The sequence below is a fragment of the Pelophylax lessonae genome, assembly GCF_965119305.1.
Source record: "Pelophylax lessonae genome assembly, chromosome: 3".
NCBI classification, from domain to species: Eukaryota; Metazoa; Chordata; class Amphibia; order Anura; family Ranidae; genus Pelophylax; species Pelophylax lessonae.
Window position 1 is genome coordinate 38,469,242 of NC_138770.1, and position 19,062 is coordinate 38,488,303.

Genomic DNA, 19,062 nt, shown 5'->3' on the forward strand with positions numbered 1-19,062 from the left:
AATAGAGAAAACCTTTTAGGAGGAACAAAAATCCTATCAGGATGATCCCAATCATTATACACTTCTTGCTCCAAGACCGGATGTATGGGAAACGTCCGAGGACTATGAGGAGGGCGCAATACACCTAGAGAGGAAAAAAGACTTCAGCCGTCTCTAAGGGAGGAAATTTGTATCCAGACCGGACCATTTTAGTAAGAGACTGAACTAACAATCTCTGGGTTTGAGAGGCTGACAAAGACGACTCTGACTCCCCAGAAGTGGAAACCTCAGCTTGACCTTCCATAGGGTCATCGTCAGCTACTTCTTCCACATCCTCTGCCCAATCCTGAACTGATTCAGGGGGTGGCTGAGGTGAGGGGGATCGTTCACGTTTCTTACCCTCAAGGCTGGCTAATGCCGATGCCAAATCGTCCTTACTGATGTAGGTTGTGGCAGAAGCACCTGGAGTAGCTACTATGCCTGACAACCGTAATGGCTTCAGGGGGAGTAGACACAGAGGAAGCACGGCTAGGACCTTCAAGGCCTGACGGTGGCATTACAGTGCCTCTTCCAACTGTGCCGCCCCCCAGCCCTTTTTCAGGCAGACATTGCTTTATAACAAGACAAACTTGAGGTACTAGCTTCAGTGTACTCAAGGTTTGTGCCAAGCTTATACAGCCTAATGCACACAGCACTGATTATCCCAAAGATACAGGACCTGTTTGTGCCAGTAACATACACCCACAGTAACTCACGCAACCCAGCTGCTGCTGCCCTGTGCCACCTTCAGCTTCTGACAGAGGCTAGCGCGTTGGAAACAGTTCCTTATAAATTGCGCCCTTTTATTCTGTATTGTGCATGCGCGGCATGCTACCTGGTGTCCACATGCACGCCAATCACGTTCAATCACGCCCTCCATGCAGCAAACGCCCATGCGAACTGACCTTCGTCACAGACACGTTATCAAGGGAGGAGACGAGCACGCGGGCGCTTTCGGGCCAAGGCGAAAACAACAACATAGGGTGAGAGCAGCTTAGGCTGAATTTGGTTTGTCACAGCTGATACCTTTCGGGTGATCAGCTCAGGGTGAAAACAGTGTGTCAAACAAATAAGCAAAGAAACAATGTTTAAACAATCTTTTGATCAATCCCACAACTGCACAAGCTCATATAAACACAATTGATACAATTGGCACATTTGATCCCTGAGGAAAGGCCAGAGCTTTTAACAAGATGTCGTTTGCATAGTTTAACATCCACAGTCTCATGCAGAGACCCACATGGCACTTGGTCTCTGTTATCTTTTAAAGGGAACAGGGCATAAAATATTTACATTTGCTGTATGTGTAAACATTTTAAATTGGACTTGCCAGTCCTGCTGCAGGATTCTGTTTGAAACAGGAATCCAATGTTCACCTGTCACGGTGAGCTTTGTCTTGCCGACCCTGGACCTGTAGAGAACCCTGCACAGAGCGCCCTTGGGGTTTGGTATTCCAAGGGTCCGGATCCCAGGGTCCAGCGCCTAAAAAGGACATTACAAGCAAAACTTTGTATCTGCTTCCTGAGGCTCGGGTACCATCTTTTTAGTCTACTGACTTTTTTAGATGGATCTGATAGCTAACCCCCTTAGATTCAATGATCTTTGTTTGGGGTCTATAGCATAATCTTCTTTCTTCTCTTTGAAGAATATGTGAAGAGACTCTCCACCGTGACCATCACCTTTAGATACGGGCGAAAAAACTTCCTGTATGGGAGGGGTTATATAAGGGGACATCCTTTCTGATTGGTTGCCAGTGTCCTTCACCTGTAAGTGGCTATATAACTCATATATTATGATTTATGGCTCTGTGTCCCGTGATGTACGAAAAGAAAATCTTTCTTCTCTGTGCTGCAGACACAATTTATGTCTCCAGACAGGATTTGTAGAGATTTTTGGGTTCAGCTGGCAGCAAAATGTTGATTTTGACCATAGACATCTGCATGTGCTTTGAATCTTCTACCTCAAGCCCAGGTCTAGCAAGATCTCTAACAGAGCAACTCTCTCGGGGTCAGTTCCTCTGTTGTTTGATGGCTGTGCTGGGTGGCGGGATACGTCTGTATACTTGTTGATAATATGTTGATACGTTTGTAACCTTTAACAGAAAGTGATATTGTTGAAGGAGTCAATGATGGTGATCTTCAGGATCAGTCCAGTCTTCATCTTGGTTGCCCCCCCCCCATCCTCACTCTCTGACCTCTGGTGGGGATTATTGTTGATTGATAGAGGGGGAGGGGTGGAGACACTCATCCTATAATTCCCTCATCACTGTCACTCCTATAAAAGACAGTTCTTGTTGTTTCCTCACTCTCTGATTAAGGTCCATGAATAAAGAAAGGAACTGGTAGGAGATTCAGAGACAGTTACCTGATGTGGACAAAATCCTGGTTTAGGAGAACCAATCTGCTCATGTTTAGTAATAATTTGGGATGCTCTGCCCTCCTTACCCCAAAACACCTTGTCCACATGTTGATAAGGACAAGGGCCTCTTCCCGACAACCCTGGACTGTGGTTGTCGGGGTCTGCAGGCAGCGGGCTTAGCGGAACCCACTCATTCACCAAAAAAGTATACAAAAGTATGAACCATGCAAGACAGTTTTTGACAAACCCTTTTTTGACAAACCCTTTATTAAAAAATACAAAAATAGTGTCTCTCAATGTAAATCTATTGTCAATTACGCTGCCCGCCGACCTGAAAAATAGAAAAAAATAAAAATGCTCCCGCCCCCCTCCGTATGCCTGCTCCGTGCTTTGACATTTCTTATACAGGCAAGGGGTGGAGCCACCTGGTGGCCCAGCCCCCTTCTGACGTCACGTGATGTCAGAAGGGGAGGTGCCACCGAGTAATATAACCCAAAGGGCCTGGTATGGACTGAGGGGGGCCCTTTCTTTATTTTTTCAATGGCGATTCATTTTAGATGTGATTTGACTTTTTTTTTTCCTTTTAGAAATGTAATTTTTGCTGCAGCATGTTTTATGCATGCTACAGATGCGCCACTTTACAGGCACATTAAGGGGACCCCCCAGACACTATAATTTAAAATAATTTTTCACTTTAAGCAAAATTTAAATCACTGCTCCCAAAAAAACTAAAGTTTTTTTTCAGTTGATACATGTCCCCCAGGGCAGTACTCAGACCCCCCATTCCCCTTTTATGGCCAATTACTTGCATATAAGCCTTCAAAACGGGTACTTATGACTTCTCTTGTCCGGCTCCCATAGACTTCAATGGGGTTCGCTATTCGGTTTAGAACATTTTCCCTGTTCAGGAGTTCTGCTGCGAACCGAACAGGAGGGTGTTCAGCCCATCCCTAGTAATAATCTTTTTATTTCTATTTTAGTAGATGGACGGGAGATGAAGAAAACCTCAGAGGATTGTCTCACTTTGTCTCCAGACTGTAAAGTAGAAGATGAGAACATCACACAGTATAGTCCAGGAGAAAACCCGGCTACCTCAAATGTCCATCCGGCACCACACAGTGTAGATGGACCATCGTATTCCTCTTATCCTGAGGAACCTCAGACTGTGAGGGACGGTGCCATCTTTCCAACAGAGAAGAGGTTTTCCTGTACTGAGTGCGGGAAGTGTTTCCATTTTGAATCCAATTTTAACAAGCATAAAAAATCTCATAGAGGTGAGAAGCCACTTTCTTGTTCTGAGTGCGGAAAATATTTTTCAGCTAAGTCCAGTCTTCACAGACATCAGAAATTGCACGCAGGTGAGAAGCCGTTTTCATGTCCTGAGTGCGGGAAATGTTTTTCATTGAAGTCCAATCTTCACAGGCATCAGAAATTGCACACAGGTCAGAAGCCACTTTCCTGTCCTGAGTGTGGGAAATTTTTTTCATCGAAGTCTAGTCTTCACAGACATCGGAAATTGCACACAGGGGAAAAGCCGTATTCCTGTCTTGAGTGTGGGAAATGTTTTTCAGAGAAGTCCAATCTTTACAACCATCAGAGATCTCACACGGGGGAGAAGCCACTTTCCTGTCCTGAGTGCGGGAAATGTTTTTTACAGAAGTCCAGTCTTCACAGACATGAGAGATTGCACACAGGTGAGAAGCCATATATCTGTATTGAGTGTGGGAAACGTTTTAAACGAAAATCAGTACTTGTTGAACATCAGAGGTCTCACACGGGTGAAAAGCCGTATTTCTGTCCTAAGTGTGGGAAATGTTTTTCACAGAATTCACATCTTTACAGGCATCAGAAATTGCACACGGGAGAGAAGCCATTTTCCTGTTCTGAGTGTGGGAAATGTTTTACACAGAAATCAGATCTTGTTACACATCAGAGATCTCACACAGGGGAGAAGCCACTTTCCTGTTCAGAGTGTGGGAAATGTTTTTCACAGATGTCCAATCTTCACAGACATGAGAGATTGCACACAGATGATAAGCCATATTTCTGCATTGAGTGCGGGAAATGTTTTATACGAAAATCAGTACTTGTCGCACATCAGAGATCTCACACGGGGGAGAAGCCGTATTCCTGTCCTGAGTGCGGGAAATGTTTTTCACAGACGTCCCATCTTTACAGGCATCAGAGATCTCACACAGGGGAGAAGCCACTTTCCTGTTCTGAGTGAGGGAAATGTTTTTCTTTGAAGTCCAGTCTTCACAGACATCAGAAATTGCACACGGGAAAAGCTGTATTCTTGTTCTGAGTGCGGGAAATGTTTTTCAGAGAAGTCCAATCTTTACAACCATCAGAGATCTCACATGGGGGAGAAGCCACTTTCCTGTTCTGAGTGCGGGAAATGTTTTTCACAGACGTCCAATCTTTACAGTCATCAGAGATCTCGCACAGAGGAGGGGCATCTTTCCTGTTCTGAGTGAGGGAATTGTTCCTCACTGAAGTCCTGTCTTCCTGTACATCAGGGATCCCACACAACCCTCGAGGTGTATTAGTGCCTTGAGTGCGGGAAATGTCTTCTATATGAATGTTGCTGGACATGTGGGGAAGAAGCACACCCTGATATACACCTCAGATATACTCCATGGCTGATCTTCATCATGTAAGAAACACTTCATAAGGAGGTCAGAGATCACCAAAGACATGGATGGAAAGTTATAATAAAGTGATATAGTAAAACTTGTGCTTATCGTAATATAAATGTGTTCCCTTTATACCAACTCTGGAATAAAACTCCCCAAACCCCCCAAGTGTTTACAATTTAAGACACTGTGTGAAAATATAATAAATAAAGAAATAAAAGATTGAAAATATATAGAAGAAGCCCTATAAGAGGAGAGGATGGAGGGCAGAAACAAAGCAAAAGAAAAAGAGAATGATTGGAGAAGGTATATTCAATCTCAGTGATGTACAACTGACTAAGGAGGAAATGAAAGTATTGGGTTCAAAGGGTTTGAAATTTGCACCAAAAAGAAACATGGATACTTTTCCCCACATACACTATATATATAACCAAAAGTATTGAGACGCCTGCCTTTACATGCTGAAAAAAGAAATGAAGTGGTGTCTCCATAATGGCCCTAGCAAATTTCCGAAAATGGAAATGGAAGTGGATTAATCCATGGAAAATTGACTGTGCCGCCACCCAATGTCCGTTGAACAAGGCTAATGAATGCAAAAAGGAAAATAGGGTGAAGACGTCTATCAGCCAAAAAGAGAACAACTAAGGGCACTGAGGAGGCAATAAATGTAATGTAACAAAATAATTTATTAGGCACGTGTGCCTGAAAAAGAACAAGATGATACAGGTATCAATGTGTGGCACAGCAAAAACATAAAATCACTTTAAAAACAGATACATATACTGAATGACCATGGACTGAATACGCTATGATAAGCGGTACACCTGGGCTCGATCAATCAAACAATCTATTGTCACTGTAAAACTGAGCACCATTCATTCCCATCCTTAGCTCTGAAGAAACTGACGTGAAGTCAGTGAAACGCGTCAGCGTTGGCGTCAATCTTTTACTTATACTGAATCTGCTTGCTCCGCAACCTTTGGATCTCTTCCGTGCTGTTCCCCCGCCTCCATACCCGCTGCGCCGGACATGACGTCAGGCCGCTACTAACAGACCTGTGCGTCCGCACCAGGATACCGGCTGGGTGAGAGCGGGAGGAGAACGCCGCACCAGGAACGCCACGGCCGGCAGACCATCGGTTCTACACGGAGGTATGGACATCTAAGGTATTTGCCTTTTGACCCATCAGCCTGATACTTACAGCAGCCCCTATGATGATCCCTGTCCTTGACGGAATCAGCTACTCATGACCTATTGGTCATACCAAAGGCTTCTAAGACGGACATTCCCATTTCATTACTGGGTGGAGGTTACCTATTACCATCACTGCAACAACTCGATTTGTTCCACTAGAGGCCCCTTTTTTGGACTGTGGTCCCGTTTCCATTCCCTGCTCTGGATCTTCCCTTGGAATTTGTGTCATCACCTCCTTGTTATCCGGATTTATTTTCAGGGTATTATGGCATCATAATCATTTTATCTTGACTTTCATCAGGAACCACTTTTGCAGTCTTCCCACAGTGGAACTATCATTGCCCCATCTGATCATAATATCTTCTAATCCTTTTTTCCTTTTTCATGTTTGGGAATTTCATTTAGCCACACATGGTGTCATTATGGAACAGTGAACATCTAGGCGTTCATGATATTGGAGTCAGCAGTGGCTTATTTGTATATTCTTATACACCAGCTTATCATAGCGTATTCAGTCCATGGTCATTCAGTATATGTATCTGTTTATAAAGTGATTTTATGTTTTTGCTGTGCCACACATTGTTACCTGTATCATCTTGTTTTTTTTCAGGCACGCGTGCCTAATAAATTATTTTGTTACATTAATTACATTTATTGCCTCCTGTTCTCTTTTTGGCTGATAGACGCTCTGTCTTTCACCCTATTTTCCTTTTTGCACACATGAACTTTAATGGCATCCCAGTCTTAGTCCGCAGAGTTCAATATTGAGTTGTCCCACCCTTTGCAGCTATAACAGCTTCAACTCTTCTGGGAAGGCTGTCCACAAGGTTTAGAAGTGTGTCTATGGGAATGTTTGACCATTCTTCCAGAAGTGCATTTGGGAGGTCAGGCACTGATGCATTAGGTATTGGGATGAAATCCTTGAGCCCATTGTCAGACCCTACGCTGGTGCAGTGGGTCCTAGGTTCCTCCTGGTGCACGACAATGCCAGCCGTCATGTGGCGAAAGTATGCAGCCAGTTCCTGGAGTATGAAGGAATTGATAACATTAAATGGCTCCCACGCTCGCCTGACCTAAATCCCATAGAACACCTCTGGGACATTATGTTTCAGTTCATCCGACGGCGCCAGGTTGCACCTCAGTCTGTTCAGGAGCTCAGAGATGCCCTGGTTCAGATCTTGGAGGAAATACCCCAAAACAGCATCCGTCGTCTCATTAGGAGCATACCTCAATGTTGTCAGGCATGCATACAAGCACATGGGGGGCCATACAAACTACAGAAGTACCATTCTGAGTTGCTGCAATGAAAATTTTTAGCAAAATAGATTAGTCTGTCGCATCCTTTTTTCATTCTGATTTTCGGGGTGTCTTTGAATTCAGCCCTCTGTAGGGTGATACATTTTAATGTCAAACAATGTGGCATCCTTTCTTTCCTAACACATTACCCGGTCCATACCAGTATAGATCCTAACACATTACCCAGTCCATACCAGTATAGATCCTAACCCATTACCCAGTCCATACCAGTATAGATCCTAACCCATTACCCAGTCCCTACCAGTATAGATCCTAACCCATTACCCAATCCATACCAGTATAGATCCTAACACGTTACCCAGTCCATACCGGTATAGATCCTAACACGTTACCTAGTCCATACCAGTATAAATCCTAACACGTTACCAAGTCCATACTAGTAGCATATTTTGGAAGATCCCCTTGGGGTGGGACTTTTTAGGTCACTCAAAACAAAATTTTCAATTGAAAAAATATAATTGATATATAATTTTATTGATTACACAGAAGTATAGAAAGATAACATACAAAAATATATATAGTAGAAAATGTTAAAATTGGCAAAACTGGTGTAATTAAAAAGATGTACATATAACTCAACCAACTATTCCATGTAAGATCCGACGTTTCAAGGTAAAAACCTCTTCTTCAGGGACTTTAGTGGAAATAGTTTTTCTGCAAGTATTAGAAAGATATCGTAACAGACAATTGTCAATATAGCAGAACACGATAACAAAAAATAGGTATAATGCGCTTGGAGTATAGTTATATACTTAATGTAGCAAAAACATTTACATACAAATTTAAATAAACTTACATGGTTGAAGGACATATGGACACCAGAATTGTTTCGCCATAGAGTAAAAACATGGAATTTTGACGACACCCACCAAAGCTAATAGTTGTTTTGTCTATAAGGAGAAGGTTTTTTTGCAAGCAGCAAGCCAGGTAGTGTGATATAGCATGCGATAATGAGGAATGTGCAGACTGGGGGCCAGTGTCTCAACTGGAGTCCAATGTAGCCCGAACAGAAGGGCGGAGGCCAATCAACAGAGTGCTGTAAAGAGTAAATAAATGAAGCTAATAAATAAATATATATGTGTCTAAAAGGAAACAGATTGTTCTGTGAACATGTAATGCAAACACTGCAGCAATGCAACAGAACAAACACATGGACTCTGGAGGGATATGGACCCAAACGGATCAAAAAATGTCATGCATGGATTCTTTCTTTAACTAGGAAGACTATGTATATATAAACAACTTATTCAAAAGGGCTATGTCCTCATAAGTATATATATATATATATATATTGTAACAGGAAGTCAGCTAAATCTGGGAATGTAGTCACAGGAAGGAGATGCATTTCTACCTGATTTAGAAAGTCCATTAATTAATTTAGGGTGTTGGCTACAGAGCTAGCCAGCAGGAAGTTGAAAGGCCTTCACCTGTTCAGAATGAGGGAGTTAAGGCTCTATAATTTGTTCAGAGAAATTCCTATTGTTTGCTGCCTCCAGAAGCTGCATCCTGAAGCCATGTGGGCTGGGAGCAGGAGGACAGTCAGCGTGTGCCTCCCGACAGGATGTGTGGGCCTGGGAGAAGACCCCCCGGAGTGATGTGTGCCCGGGACGGTAACCAAGGGTGAATACGTCTCAAAGGTGAGAAGACGAAGTGTTTCTGTGTGAAAGAAACAAAAGGACTGTGTTGCCCTGTGAAACTATTATAAAAGGACTATTGAGTGTCCACTGTAGGACAAGGAAGTCTGCCCGACGGTAGGTTGGAGACAGACACTTAGGCAGGTTCCAGTTGTGAGAAGGTAGCCGCCCACAGAGGCAAGGATTTATTTTCTGTTTTATTTTATTTTGGATGTTTTGCTGCATACAGCCTGGTGAAGAAAACACCATTTAATAAACCACACTGTTTGTTTGCAAGCACTTGTCGGCTACCTCTCTGGGAAAAAACACCCCCCAAGGGGTCATCCACACCCGCCACCGAGCTAATCCCTTACATATGGTGGAGGTATGCAGTGGGCAGAAGAAGCGAAGATCCCTGCAAGGAAGTGCAAATGTTTGATGAACTTTGTCTGGTGCATGAGATTGCACAATCTATGTGTGCAGGAGAGAAGATCCTGACAGAAAAAAAAAAAAAAAAAAAAAAAGTCTTTTAAAGAGACAGCGGTCTCAAAATTATTTGATGAACTTTGTTGTGTCTGGTGCAAGTGACTGCACAAACTGTGTGCGCAGGAAAAGAGATCTTGCAAGAGAGAGAAAAACTACATGTGTTAAAGAGACAGTGGTCTGAAAATTGTTTGCTGGACTGTGAAAAATTTGTTTGTGGAGTTATTGAAGATGGGGCGATCCAAACGCCTGAAAAATGCAAAGATAGATGAAATGAGAGACCGGATTCTATGGATGGAGGGGATGTTACCGTCTGAACCAACCCCATCCATGCCTAAAGAGAGTCTACTAAAGAGGAAGGTTGTTGTCCCTAGCAACACTGATGAAACTGCTATGGAGACGCAGTGTGCTCAGATGAAAAGTAAACCCAAAATGGGGGAGATGCTGAAACAACGGAGCTTTGCAGCTCAACAAAAGGCTCATCAAGAGAGCATGGCAGGCTGGAAACAGAGACGCCAGCAGCCAATGGAGGCCATCGGTTTGGAGGAAACCGAGTATGTGTGCAGGGCTGAGTTGGATGCCTTGCAACGGAAAATGGAAGAAAAGGAACAAGCCTTGGAATTGCTTAAAATGGAGCATAGAAACTTGCAGGAAATGAATGAACTACTCAAGTCTCATGTGTCACAGTGGGAAGAATCCACTGCTCTTCTTTTGGTCGAGTTGCAAAAACGCAGAGAGACTATAATGGAGAAAGATACCATCCTCAAGGAAAAGGAGGTTGAAATTCAGACTTTGCAGGAGCAAAGTATGCATGATATGTTGGAGTTACGAAATCAGCTGGAAAAAAGTCTTCAGTCTTTGGAAGCTACAAAAATAGACCTGCAGGGGGCGCAGGAACAGAATGTCGCTCTGAAAACGACATTGTCTCTCAGCGACAACGAGAAAAGTGAAAGAGAGGCTAAATTACTGAGTACTGTGTATGAGCTCACCACTTTGAGCAATGTGGTAGATGAATTACGTGCAGACTGTGAAAGTTGGAAAGGTGAAGCCCAACGTTTCCAGCAGCAGTTAAAGGAGAAAGAAGCCTGTGTGGCAGAATTACGGTCTCATTCCCAGAAGCTAGCCAATGAGGTGAAAGCTCTTATGCAGGGAAAAGAAGATTGTGAACATAAGAGGGAAAAAGTAGAGGCACAGCTTCTGGAATCGCAAGTCAAGGTGTCAGAAGGTGACCGATTGTGTGCTAAGCTGTCAGAGAAGGCAAACCGACTGCAGGTTGAGTTGGACAATGTTACAAATCAGCTTTCTCAAGCAGACAGCAAATCTAGAGAAATTGCGGAAGATTTTTCTATCTTGGAATCGCAGCTGCAAGACACGCAGGAACTCTTACAGGAAGAGAGGTGTCAAAGGCTGAGTTTTAGCACAAAGCTCAAACAAATGGAAGATGAGAAAAATGGCTTCCTGGAACAATTAAAAGAGGAGGCGGAAGCAAAGAAAAACCTATCAGAGCAAGTCGCAACATTGCAAGCTCAGATAGCGGATATGAAAAAACGCATGGAAGAAAGCGTTGCTTCATTACAGTGTGTTGAAGATGTGAAAAAGAAGTTTGATCAGATGCTTGGTGAAGAGAAGACTGTGTCTGCAAAATATGCAGAAGAACGCGACCGCGCAGAAGCGGAGGCGCGTGATAACGAGAGCAAAGCCCTGTTCTTGGCTCGCTCTTTGGAGGAAGCTCTAGAGTCCAAGGCTGAACTAGAAAGAGTTAACAAGCAGCTATGTACAGAGATGGAACATGTGGTCAGCTACAAGGATGAGGTTGAGAAAAGCGTTCAGGAGCTAGAAAAGTCTAAACGAGCCTTAGAACAGCAAGTAGAAGAGATGAAGATTCCGTTGCAGGAACTGGAAGAGGAATTCCAGGCAACAGAGGATCTGTCCCAAAGAGGGGATAGTGTGCCTGATGCAGTTTTTAAAAGGATCAGTGTTTTGGGGTCTGTCCTGAGTGAGCCTCAGAAATGTGATGACACGTGGCTTGAATCACCCCTTTGGAATAAACCGTTTCTTCAAAAACTTCAAGCATTGGAAAATGTATCATTAGAGCTTCAGCAAACAAAGGAGCTGAGTAAGAAATGTGGTGATTTCTCAGTTCAGGCTGAAAACCTAGTGGAGAAAACTAAGGCTGTTGGTGAAAACGTGAAGCAAATGAATAAGTGCCTTTCAGGGAGTGTTTCCAAAATGGAACTGGTGAAAGACGGGTGGCAGAAGTTTGATCGTGATCTTGAGATGCATTCCATGTGGAATTCAGATAGAGAAAAAGAACTAGGTGACCTTGAGCGGTCAAATAGTTCAGCAGAAAGTGCATTGAAGAAACCTGTAAAAGAATGTGTTGCAGTTCCATGCTTCTTCACTGATGCAGAGAGGAGGTCTATAATGGATACCACCCAGATCGCTGGGTTCAACTGTGTTGTTGCCTTTGACCCCTATGTTGGTGGAAGGAAAGTTGATGATGTTCTGGTTGGCTTCTTCTGTGAAGAGTTTGGCAAGAAATATAAACTGAGTATCAAATCAAATAGTAGGCCTTTACTGCGACTCGCTCAGGAGGGCGAAAAGTTTAAGAAGTTGATGAGTGCAAATGCTTCAGATCTGCCTATGAATATGAAATGTTTGGTGAATGATATTGATATCTCTGGGAAAAGGAACAGGGGTCACTTTGAAGAAATGTGTGACAGCCTGTTGTCTCAATTGGAAAATCCTCTGCACAGCATCTTAGAGCAAGCAAAGCTCAAGAAGGAAGATCATTCCCTTTTACAACAAAAAGTCAATGATTGTGTACAGATGTATGGAGAGGCAACTCAAGTCACAGAGGGATGTCAAGAGTCCCTACTTGGAACAAAGCTTAGTGAAGCAAAGGTTCTCAAAGTTTTGTGGAAAACATTTATGGATTGCAGAGAGAGGCGTCTTAAGAATGTTGAAGACATTAAGACTAGCCCAATTGAGTTGCCTATGGATCACGGTCCTCCATGGTGGATTGGACAGACGGTTATGAGGGACAAGCTGTCTGACATTTATGAGAAAGCTGTCAATGAAGATGACAGAAACGAGAAGGAGCGAAATGATGCCAAAAATGCAGTTGAAGAATGTGTATATGAGATGAGAGACAAACTGTGTGGCATTTATGAGAAATCCGTCAATGAAGATGACAAAACAGTTTCATCCGGAAGCTTGAGGATAATAGGAGGCTTATCAGTGAGTCAGCAGTGCTTGACACATGCGTGCCTGGAAATCTGTGTCCCAACCCTAGGGTTGAAACAAGAGGGGGGGGTATGTAACAGGAAGTCAGCTAAATCTGGGAATGTAGTCACAGGAAGGAGATGCATTTCTACCTGATTTAGAAAGTCCATTAATTAATTTAGGGTGTTGGCTACAGAGCTAGCCAGCAGGAAGTTGAAAGGCCTTCACCTGTTCAGAATGAGGGAGTTAAGGCTCTATAATTTGTTCAGAGAAATTCCTATTGTTTGCTGCCTCCAGAAGCTGCATCCTGAAGCCATGTGGGCTGGGAGCAGGAGGACAGTCAGCGTGTGCCTCCCGACAGGATGTGTGGGCCTGGGAGAAGACCCCCCGGAGTGATGTGTGCCCGGGACGGTAACCAAGGGTGAATACGTCTCAAAGGTGAGAAGACGAAGTGTTTCTGTGTGAAAGAAACAAAAGGACTGTGTTGCCCTGTGAAACTATTATAAAAGGACTATTGAGTGTCCACTGTAGGACAAGGAAGTCTGCCCGACGGTAGGTTGGAGACAGACACTTAGGCAGGTTCCAGTTGTGAGAAGGTAGCCGCCCACAGAGGCAAGGATTTATTTTCTGTTTTATTTTATTTTGGATGTTTTGCTGCATACAGCCTGGTGAAGAAAACACCATTTAATAAACCACACTGTTTGTTTGCAAGCACTTGTCGGCTACCTCTCTGGGAAAAAACACCCCCCAAGGGGTCATCCACACCCGCCACCGAGCTAATCCCTCACAATATATATATATATATAGAGCGAGAGGGCCAAGCATGAGCGCTGGCTACTCTGAACATGAGGCCAATGATCAATGAAGATTGGATCTTCTATTAGGCAAATATGAAGCAGAGGTAAAATGGATATTGTTCCGAGGGCATGAACTGAGTACATGTGTGTATTAAAGGTTTTTAAGGAAGACAAAGCCTTCGAAGTTGCAAAGCCATAATATTGGTGGTAAAGACTAACCTTATGACACGATACCCCTCGACAACCTTCCTCCCAGCGATGGATGTACCAAGTAATCCACGTCGGGAGTGGTGCCTAAGTAGGGGCACTGTCAGGTGAGAGCAATCACCTTGATTGCGTCTCAGCCCTCTGACAGCTGTGGGCTCCCCGAGTGAAGCTCGCCAGGCCCGCCCCCGAAGCCGCCCCGACGCGCACATGACGCACGATCTTACATGGAATAGTTGGTCTTCTTTTTAATTAAAATATCTTTTTAATTACACCAGTTTTGCCAATTTTAACATTTTCTACTATATATATTTTTGTATGTTATCTTTCTATACTTCTGTGTAATCAATAAAATTATATATATCAATTATATTTTTTCAATTGAAAATTTTGTTTTGAGTGACCTAAAAAGTCCCACCCCAAGGGGATCTTCCAAAATCTGCTTCTCATACTGGAATGTGGCACTCATATTTAGGAACACAGCGGGAACACACCCACAAAAAGTCCATACTAGTATAGATGTCCAGCATGATATTTTTCCCCATTGAGATCTGATGTGTTTTCAAAGTGTTCCTTACATTTTTTTTTTGAACGGTGTATAAAAATATGAAACAGATCAAATGTGTCAAAAGGTGAGTCCAATGTGATAAAACAGTCTGTTGTAACACCTCATGAAAGTTCCAAATGTGAAGGCTCCAATACCTTTATAAACCCAACAAGTGCGACAATATGGGTATAGATGACAAGCCAAAAAAGTGAATCACCCAAGTGCGCCTCCACCATAGGGTAAAAAGTGTCTTCTTATCAGAACGTTTGGATTCTTAATCCAAAGAGCTGTGTGAATAATTTTCACTTGGCATAGAAACCCTTCACTCCTTTCCTGCTGTTTGGTTAGAGCGATATCACAAGTATTAGTGAGAAAAGATCCGATGGAGAGACTGTCCATGGTGACAATGGGTTAATGCAGCCTGCTATGACTGAAAATACAAACTTCTGTGTTGGGAGTGAAAGTTTATGAAAACACTCAACCTTGTAAAACAGCCCATTCAGTTTAAAATAGAAATGAAAGGCAAAACATTTTTCTCTTCGTACATTACGGGACACAGAGCCATAAATCATAACAAATGGGTTATATAGCCATCTACAGGTGAAGGACACTGGCAACCAATCAGAAAGGATGTCCCCCTATATAACCCCTCCCACACAGGAAGTACCTTGTTTTTTCGCCAGTGTGTAAAGGTGATGGTCACGTTGGAGAGTCTCTCCACATTTCTCTTCAAAGAAGATATGCTATATACCCCAATCAAAGATCTGTGAATCTAAGAAGTTAGCTATCAAATCCATCTGAAACAGTCAATGGACTAAAAAGATGGTACCTGAGCCTCGAGAAGCAGATACAAGGCTTTGCCTGTAATGCTGTCCTTTTTAGGCGCTGGACCCTGGGATCAGGACCCATGGAATACCAAACCCCAAAGGCGCCATGCAGGATGCTCTACAGGTCCGAGGCCATGTCCCCTCTAAAACAAGGGGACCCAGTCCTTGAAGGACTCCAAGACAAAGCTCGCCATGATGAGTGAACATTGGATTCCTGTCTAATACAGAATCCTGCAGCAGGACTGGTGAGTCCAATATTTACACATGCAGCAAACCTTGAAGGTAAAAAAATTGCTGGCATAATTGCAAATTGTAAATATTTTATGCACTGTTCTCTTTAAAAAGATAACAGAGACCGAGTGCCATGTGGGTCTCTACATAAGACTATGGATGTTAAGCTAGGCAAAATACATCCTGTTAAGCATTTTTTCTGTGCTTGTTTTTCTGACACACTGTTTTCACTCTGTGCTGATCACCTGAAAGGTATCAGCTGTGACAAACCAATGTGTGCATGAAACTGTGGATGTTAAGTTATGCAATATACATCTTGTTCAAAGCTCTGGCTTTTCCTTGGGGATTAAATGTGCCATTTATATCAATTGTGATTATATGAGCTTGTGCAGTTGTGGGATGATGCAAAGTTTGTTTAAACATTATATCTTTGCCTATTGTTGCCCTGAGCTGATCACCTAAAAGGTATCAGCTGTGACAAGCAAAATTCAGCCTAAGCTGCTCTCACCCCTTGTGGTTGCTGTTTTCACTTTGGCTTATAAGCGCCCGCATGTTCGTCACCTGTCTTGATAGAGTGTCTGTGGCAAAGGCCTATTCACCTTTAAGTACAGACGTACAACGCGTGGAGGGCGTGTTTGAACGCAATTGGCGTGCAAATGGAAATTTAATTAATATCTTTGCTAAATTAAATTTTCCCTTACGGTATCACACTATGTGCCTTGTTTATTATTCCCTGATTTAAAACTGCGAGTGATACCCCGCGGACATCCCAGACCACTTCCTATTGATAGAAGCCCAGTAGATCCCGACCATTATCCCAAGGGACCCTTCCATATAGGACCCCTCAGACCACTTCCAGGACGTCCTCATCCAGGAATAGGTGAAGATATCGGGAGTCTCTGGTCGCTGGATACATATATACACCCGATCCATACCCCTGCGTGGGGTGGGTGTTTCTGGTGAGTGAGTTTTTTTACCAGAAGGATCACCCAACACCTCACCGCCCACCACGGGGTCACTCCTTATAGCCATTATTAGAGTGTTGTCACCCATCATCTATTGTAGAACTCTGTGCCTTGGATTTGGTCACTGCATGTGGCATATAGACTTTTAGCACTTTTATTGGACTTTGTGTGCTTATTTGCTGTGTTATATACTCTGTTGACACTTTACTTTACCTGCATACCACAGTGTATAGTAAAGTGGGGGATTTTATATGCACTAGAGCACTTTTTTGATATGCACCTTTTTTTGATATGCACAACCATTATTTATGATATACCAATATCCGTTATAACTGAGATTTGGCATCTATTTATATATTTTTATACCACATTGCATCATATTGTTTATTTATACTTATATGCACATATCACTTTATATGATTATCATCTTGGTACACTGAGTTTTCAATACTGCCAAACACTAAGTCGCACTTCTAGGTTTACATTTAGCACTTTAAAATTAGGCAGTGCCACCACCCTACCTTTTTTATATCCTTCTTTTAAGAACCCCAGCACTCATGCTACCAGCGCTTCTAATTCCAGGGCCCAGAGTTGGGTGGAATCGATCCAAGGCAACTGAGTTATCTCCACCATTTTGCAGGGGTACAAACTGGAATTTGGGGTGTTTCCATATCCTCAGTTTATAGGTCAAGTATACCGACAGATCCCCTAAAAAGGTCTCTTTCTGGCATTGGACCAACTGAGGGCGCAAAGAGTGATAATGGAGGGTCCGGAGAATGAAAGGCTCATGGGGTTTTTACTCAAGCCTGTTCATAATCCCCAAACCAAGCGGGGATGTGAGACCTATTCTGGATCTCAAAACTCTAAACCATTTTCTGAACGTTCGCACATTCCGTATGGAGTCAATTGGTTCAGTCATAGCCTCCCTGCAGGGAGAGGAATTTCTAGCATCCATAGACATCAAGGATGCATATTTTCACATGCCTATATTCCAGGCTCATCAAATTTTATTCTATCATCATTTTATTCTATCTTTTCATGTGACAACACTTAAGAAATGACACTTTGCTACAATGTAAAGTAGTGAGTGTACAGCTTGTATAACAGTGTAAATTTGCTGTCCCCTCAAAATAACTCAACACACAGCCATTAATGTCTAAACCGCTGGCAACAAAAGTGAGTACACCCCTAAGTGGAAATGTTGAAATTGGGCCCAACGTGTCAATATTTTGTGTGGCCACCATTATTTTCCAGCACTGCCTTAACCCTCTTGCGCATGGAGTTCACCAGAGCTTCACAGGTTGCCACTGGAGTCCTCTTCCACTCCTCCATGATGACATCACTTTGCTGGTGGATGTTCGAGACCTTGCGCTCCTCCACCTTCTCTTTGAGACTGCTCCGCTTATTGCTCAATAGGGTTTAGGTCTGGAGACACGCTTGACCAGTCTATCACCTTTACCCTCAGCTTCTTTAGCAAGGCAGTGGTTGTCTTGGAGGTGTGTTTGGGGACGTTATCATGTTGGAATACTGCCCTGTAGCCCAGTCTCCAAAGGGAGGAGATAAAGCTTTGCTTCAGTATGTCACAGTACATGTTGGCATTCATGGTTCCCTCAATGAACTGTAGCTCCCCAGTGCCGACAACACTTATGCAGCCCCAGACCATGACACTCCCACCACCATGCTTGACTGTAGGCAAGATAAACTTGTCTTTGTACTCCTCACCTGGTTGCCGCGACACACGCTTCACACAATCTGAACCAAGTTTATCTTGGTCTCATCAGACCACAGGACAGTAATCCATGTCCTTAGTCTGCTTGTCTTCAGCAAACTGTTGCAGGCTTTCTTGTGTATCATCTTTAGAAGAGGCTTCCTTCTGGGATGACAGCCATGCAGACTGATTTGATGCAGTGTGTGGCGTATGGTCTGAGCACTGACAGGCTAACCTCCCACCCCTTCAACCTCTGCAGCAATGCTGGCAGCACTCATACGTCTATTTCCCAAAGACAACCTCTGGATATGATGCTGACGTGCACTCAACTTCTTTGGTCAACCATGGCGAGGCCTGTTCTGAGTGAAACCTGTCCTGGTAAACTGCTGTATGGTCTTGGCCACCATGCTGAAGCTCAGCTTCAAGGTCTTGGCAATCTTTTTATAGCCTAGGCCATCTTTATGTAGAGCAACAATTCTTTTTTTCACATCCTCAGAGAGTTCTTTGCCATGAGGTGCCACGTTGAACTTCCAGTGACCAGTATGAGAGAGTGAGAGTGATAACACTTGTGTCACCTTCTTCTTCATTACTATTCCCTCAGTTGTTGTTCCCCTGTGTTACCTTCATATCCCCTCACTTGTCACCTTCATTACTTCCCCCACTTGTGTCACCTTACCTTCTTCTTCTTCATTACTATTCCCTCAGTTGTTTTTCCCCTGTTACCTTCATATCCCCTCACTTATCAGCTTCATTACTGTCCCCCAGTGCCCCCACTTGTGTCACCTTCTTTCTTCATTACTTGTCCAATCCTCACCTTCTAATATCCCCTCTGGTGAGTGGTCAACTGGTCCCTCAGACAATCGGGCTGCGGGCGAGAGCCGGAGGAGGAGAATTCGGGCAGCCGTGGATCTGAGCCAGCAGTGCAGCAGCACACAGAAC

The 19,062-nt window shown here is 43.5% G+C and overlaps 2 protein-coding genes across 2 annotated transcripts in view; one reads left to right on the forward strand and one right to left on the reverse strand.

The window, feature by feature from the left end:
• The window catches only part of LOC309550283 (uncharacterized protein), a 1,519,274-nt gene extending 1,514,129 nt beyond the window's left edge, over positions 1-5,145 (forward strand). Inside the window, 3 exon segments of the mRNA XM_082250688.1 lie at positions 3,357-4,600; positions 4,604-4,659; positions 4,661-5,145. Of these exon segments, the coding sequence (XP_082106814.1) occupies positions 3,357-4,600; positions 4,604-4,659; positions 4,661-4,853 (1,493 nt within the window). The 3' untranslated portion in view covers positions 4,854-5,145.
• Positions 1-19,062, reverse strand: part of LOC309550737 (uncharacterized protein) — a 578,111-nt gene that overhangs the window by 40,151 nt on the left and 518,898 nt on the right. The gene's annotated exons all lie outside the window — the stretch shown is intronic.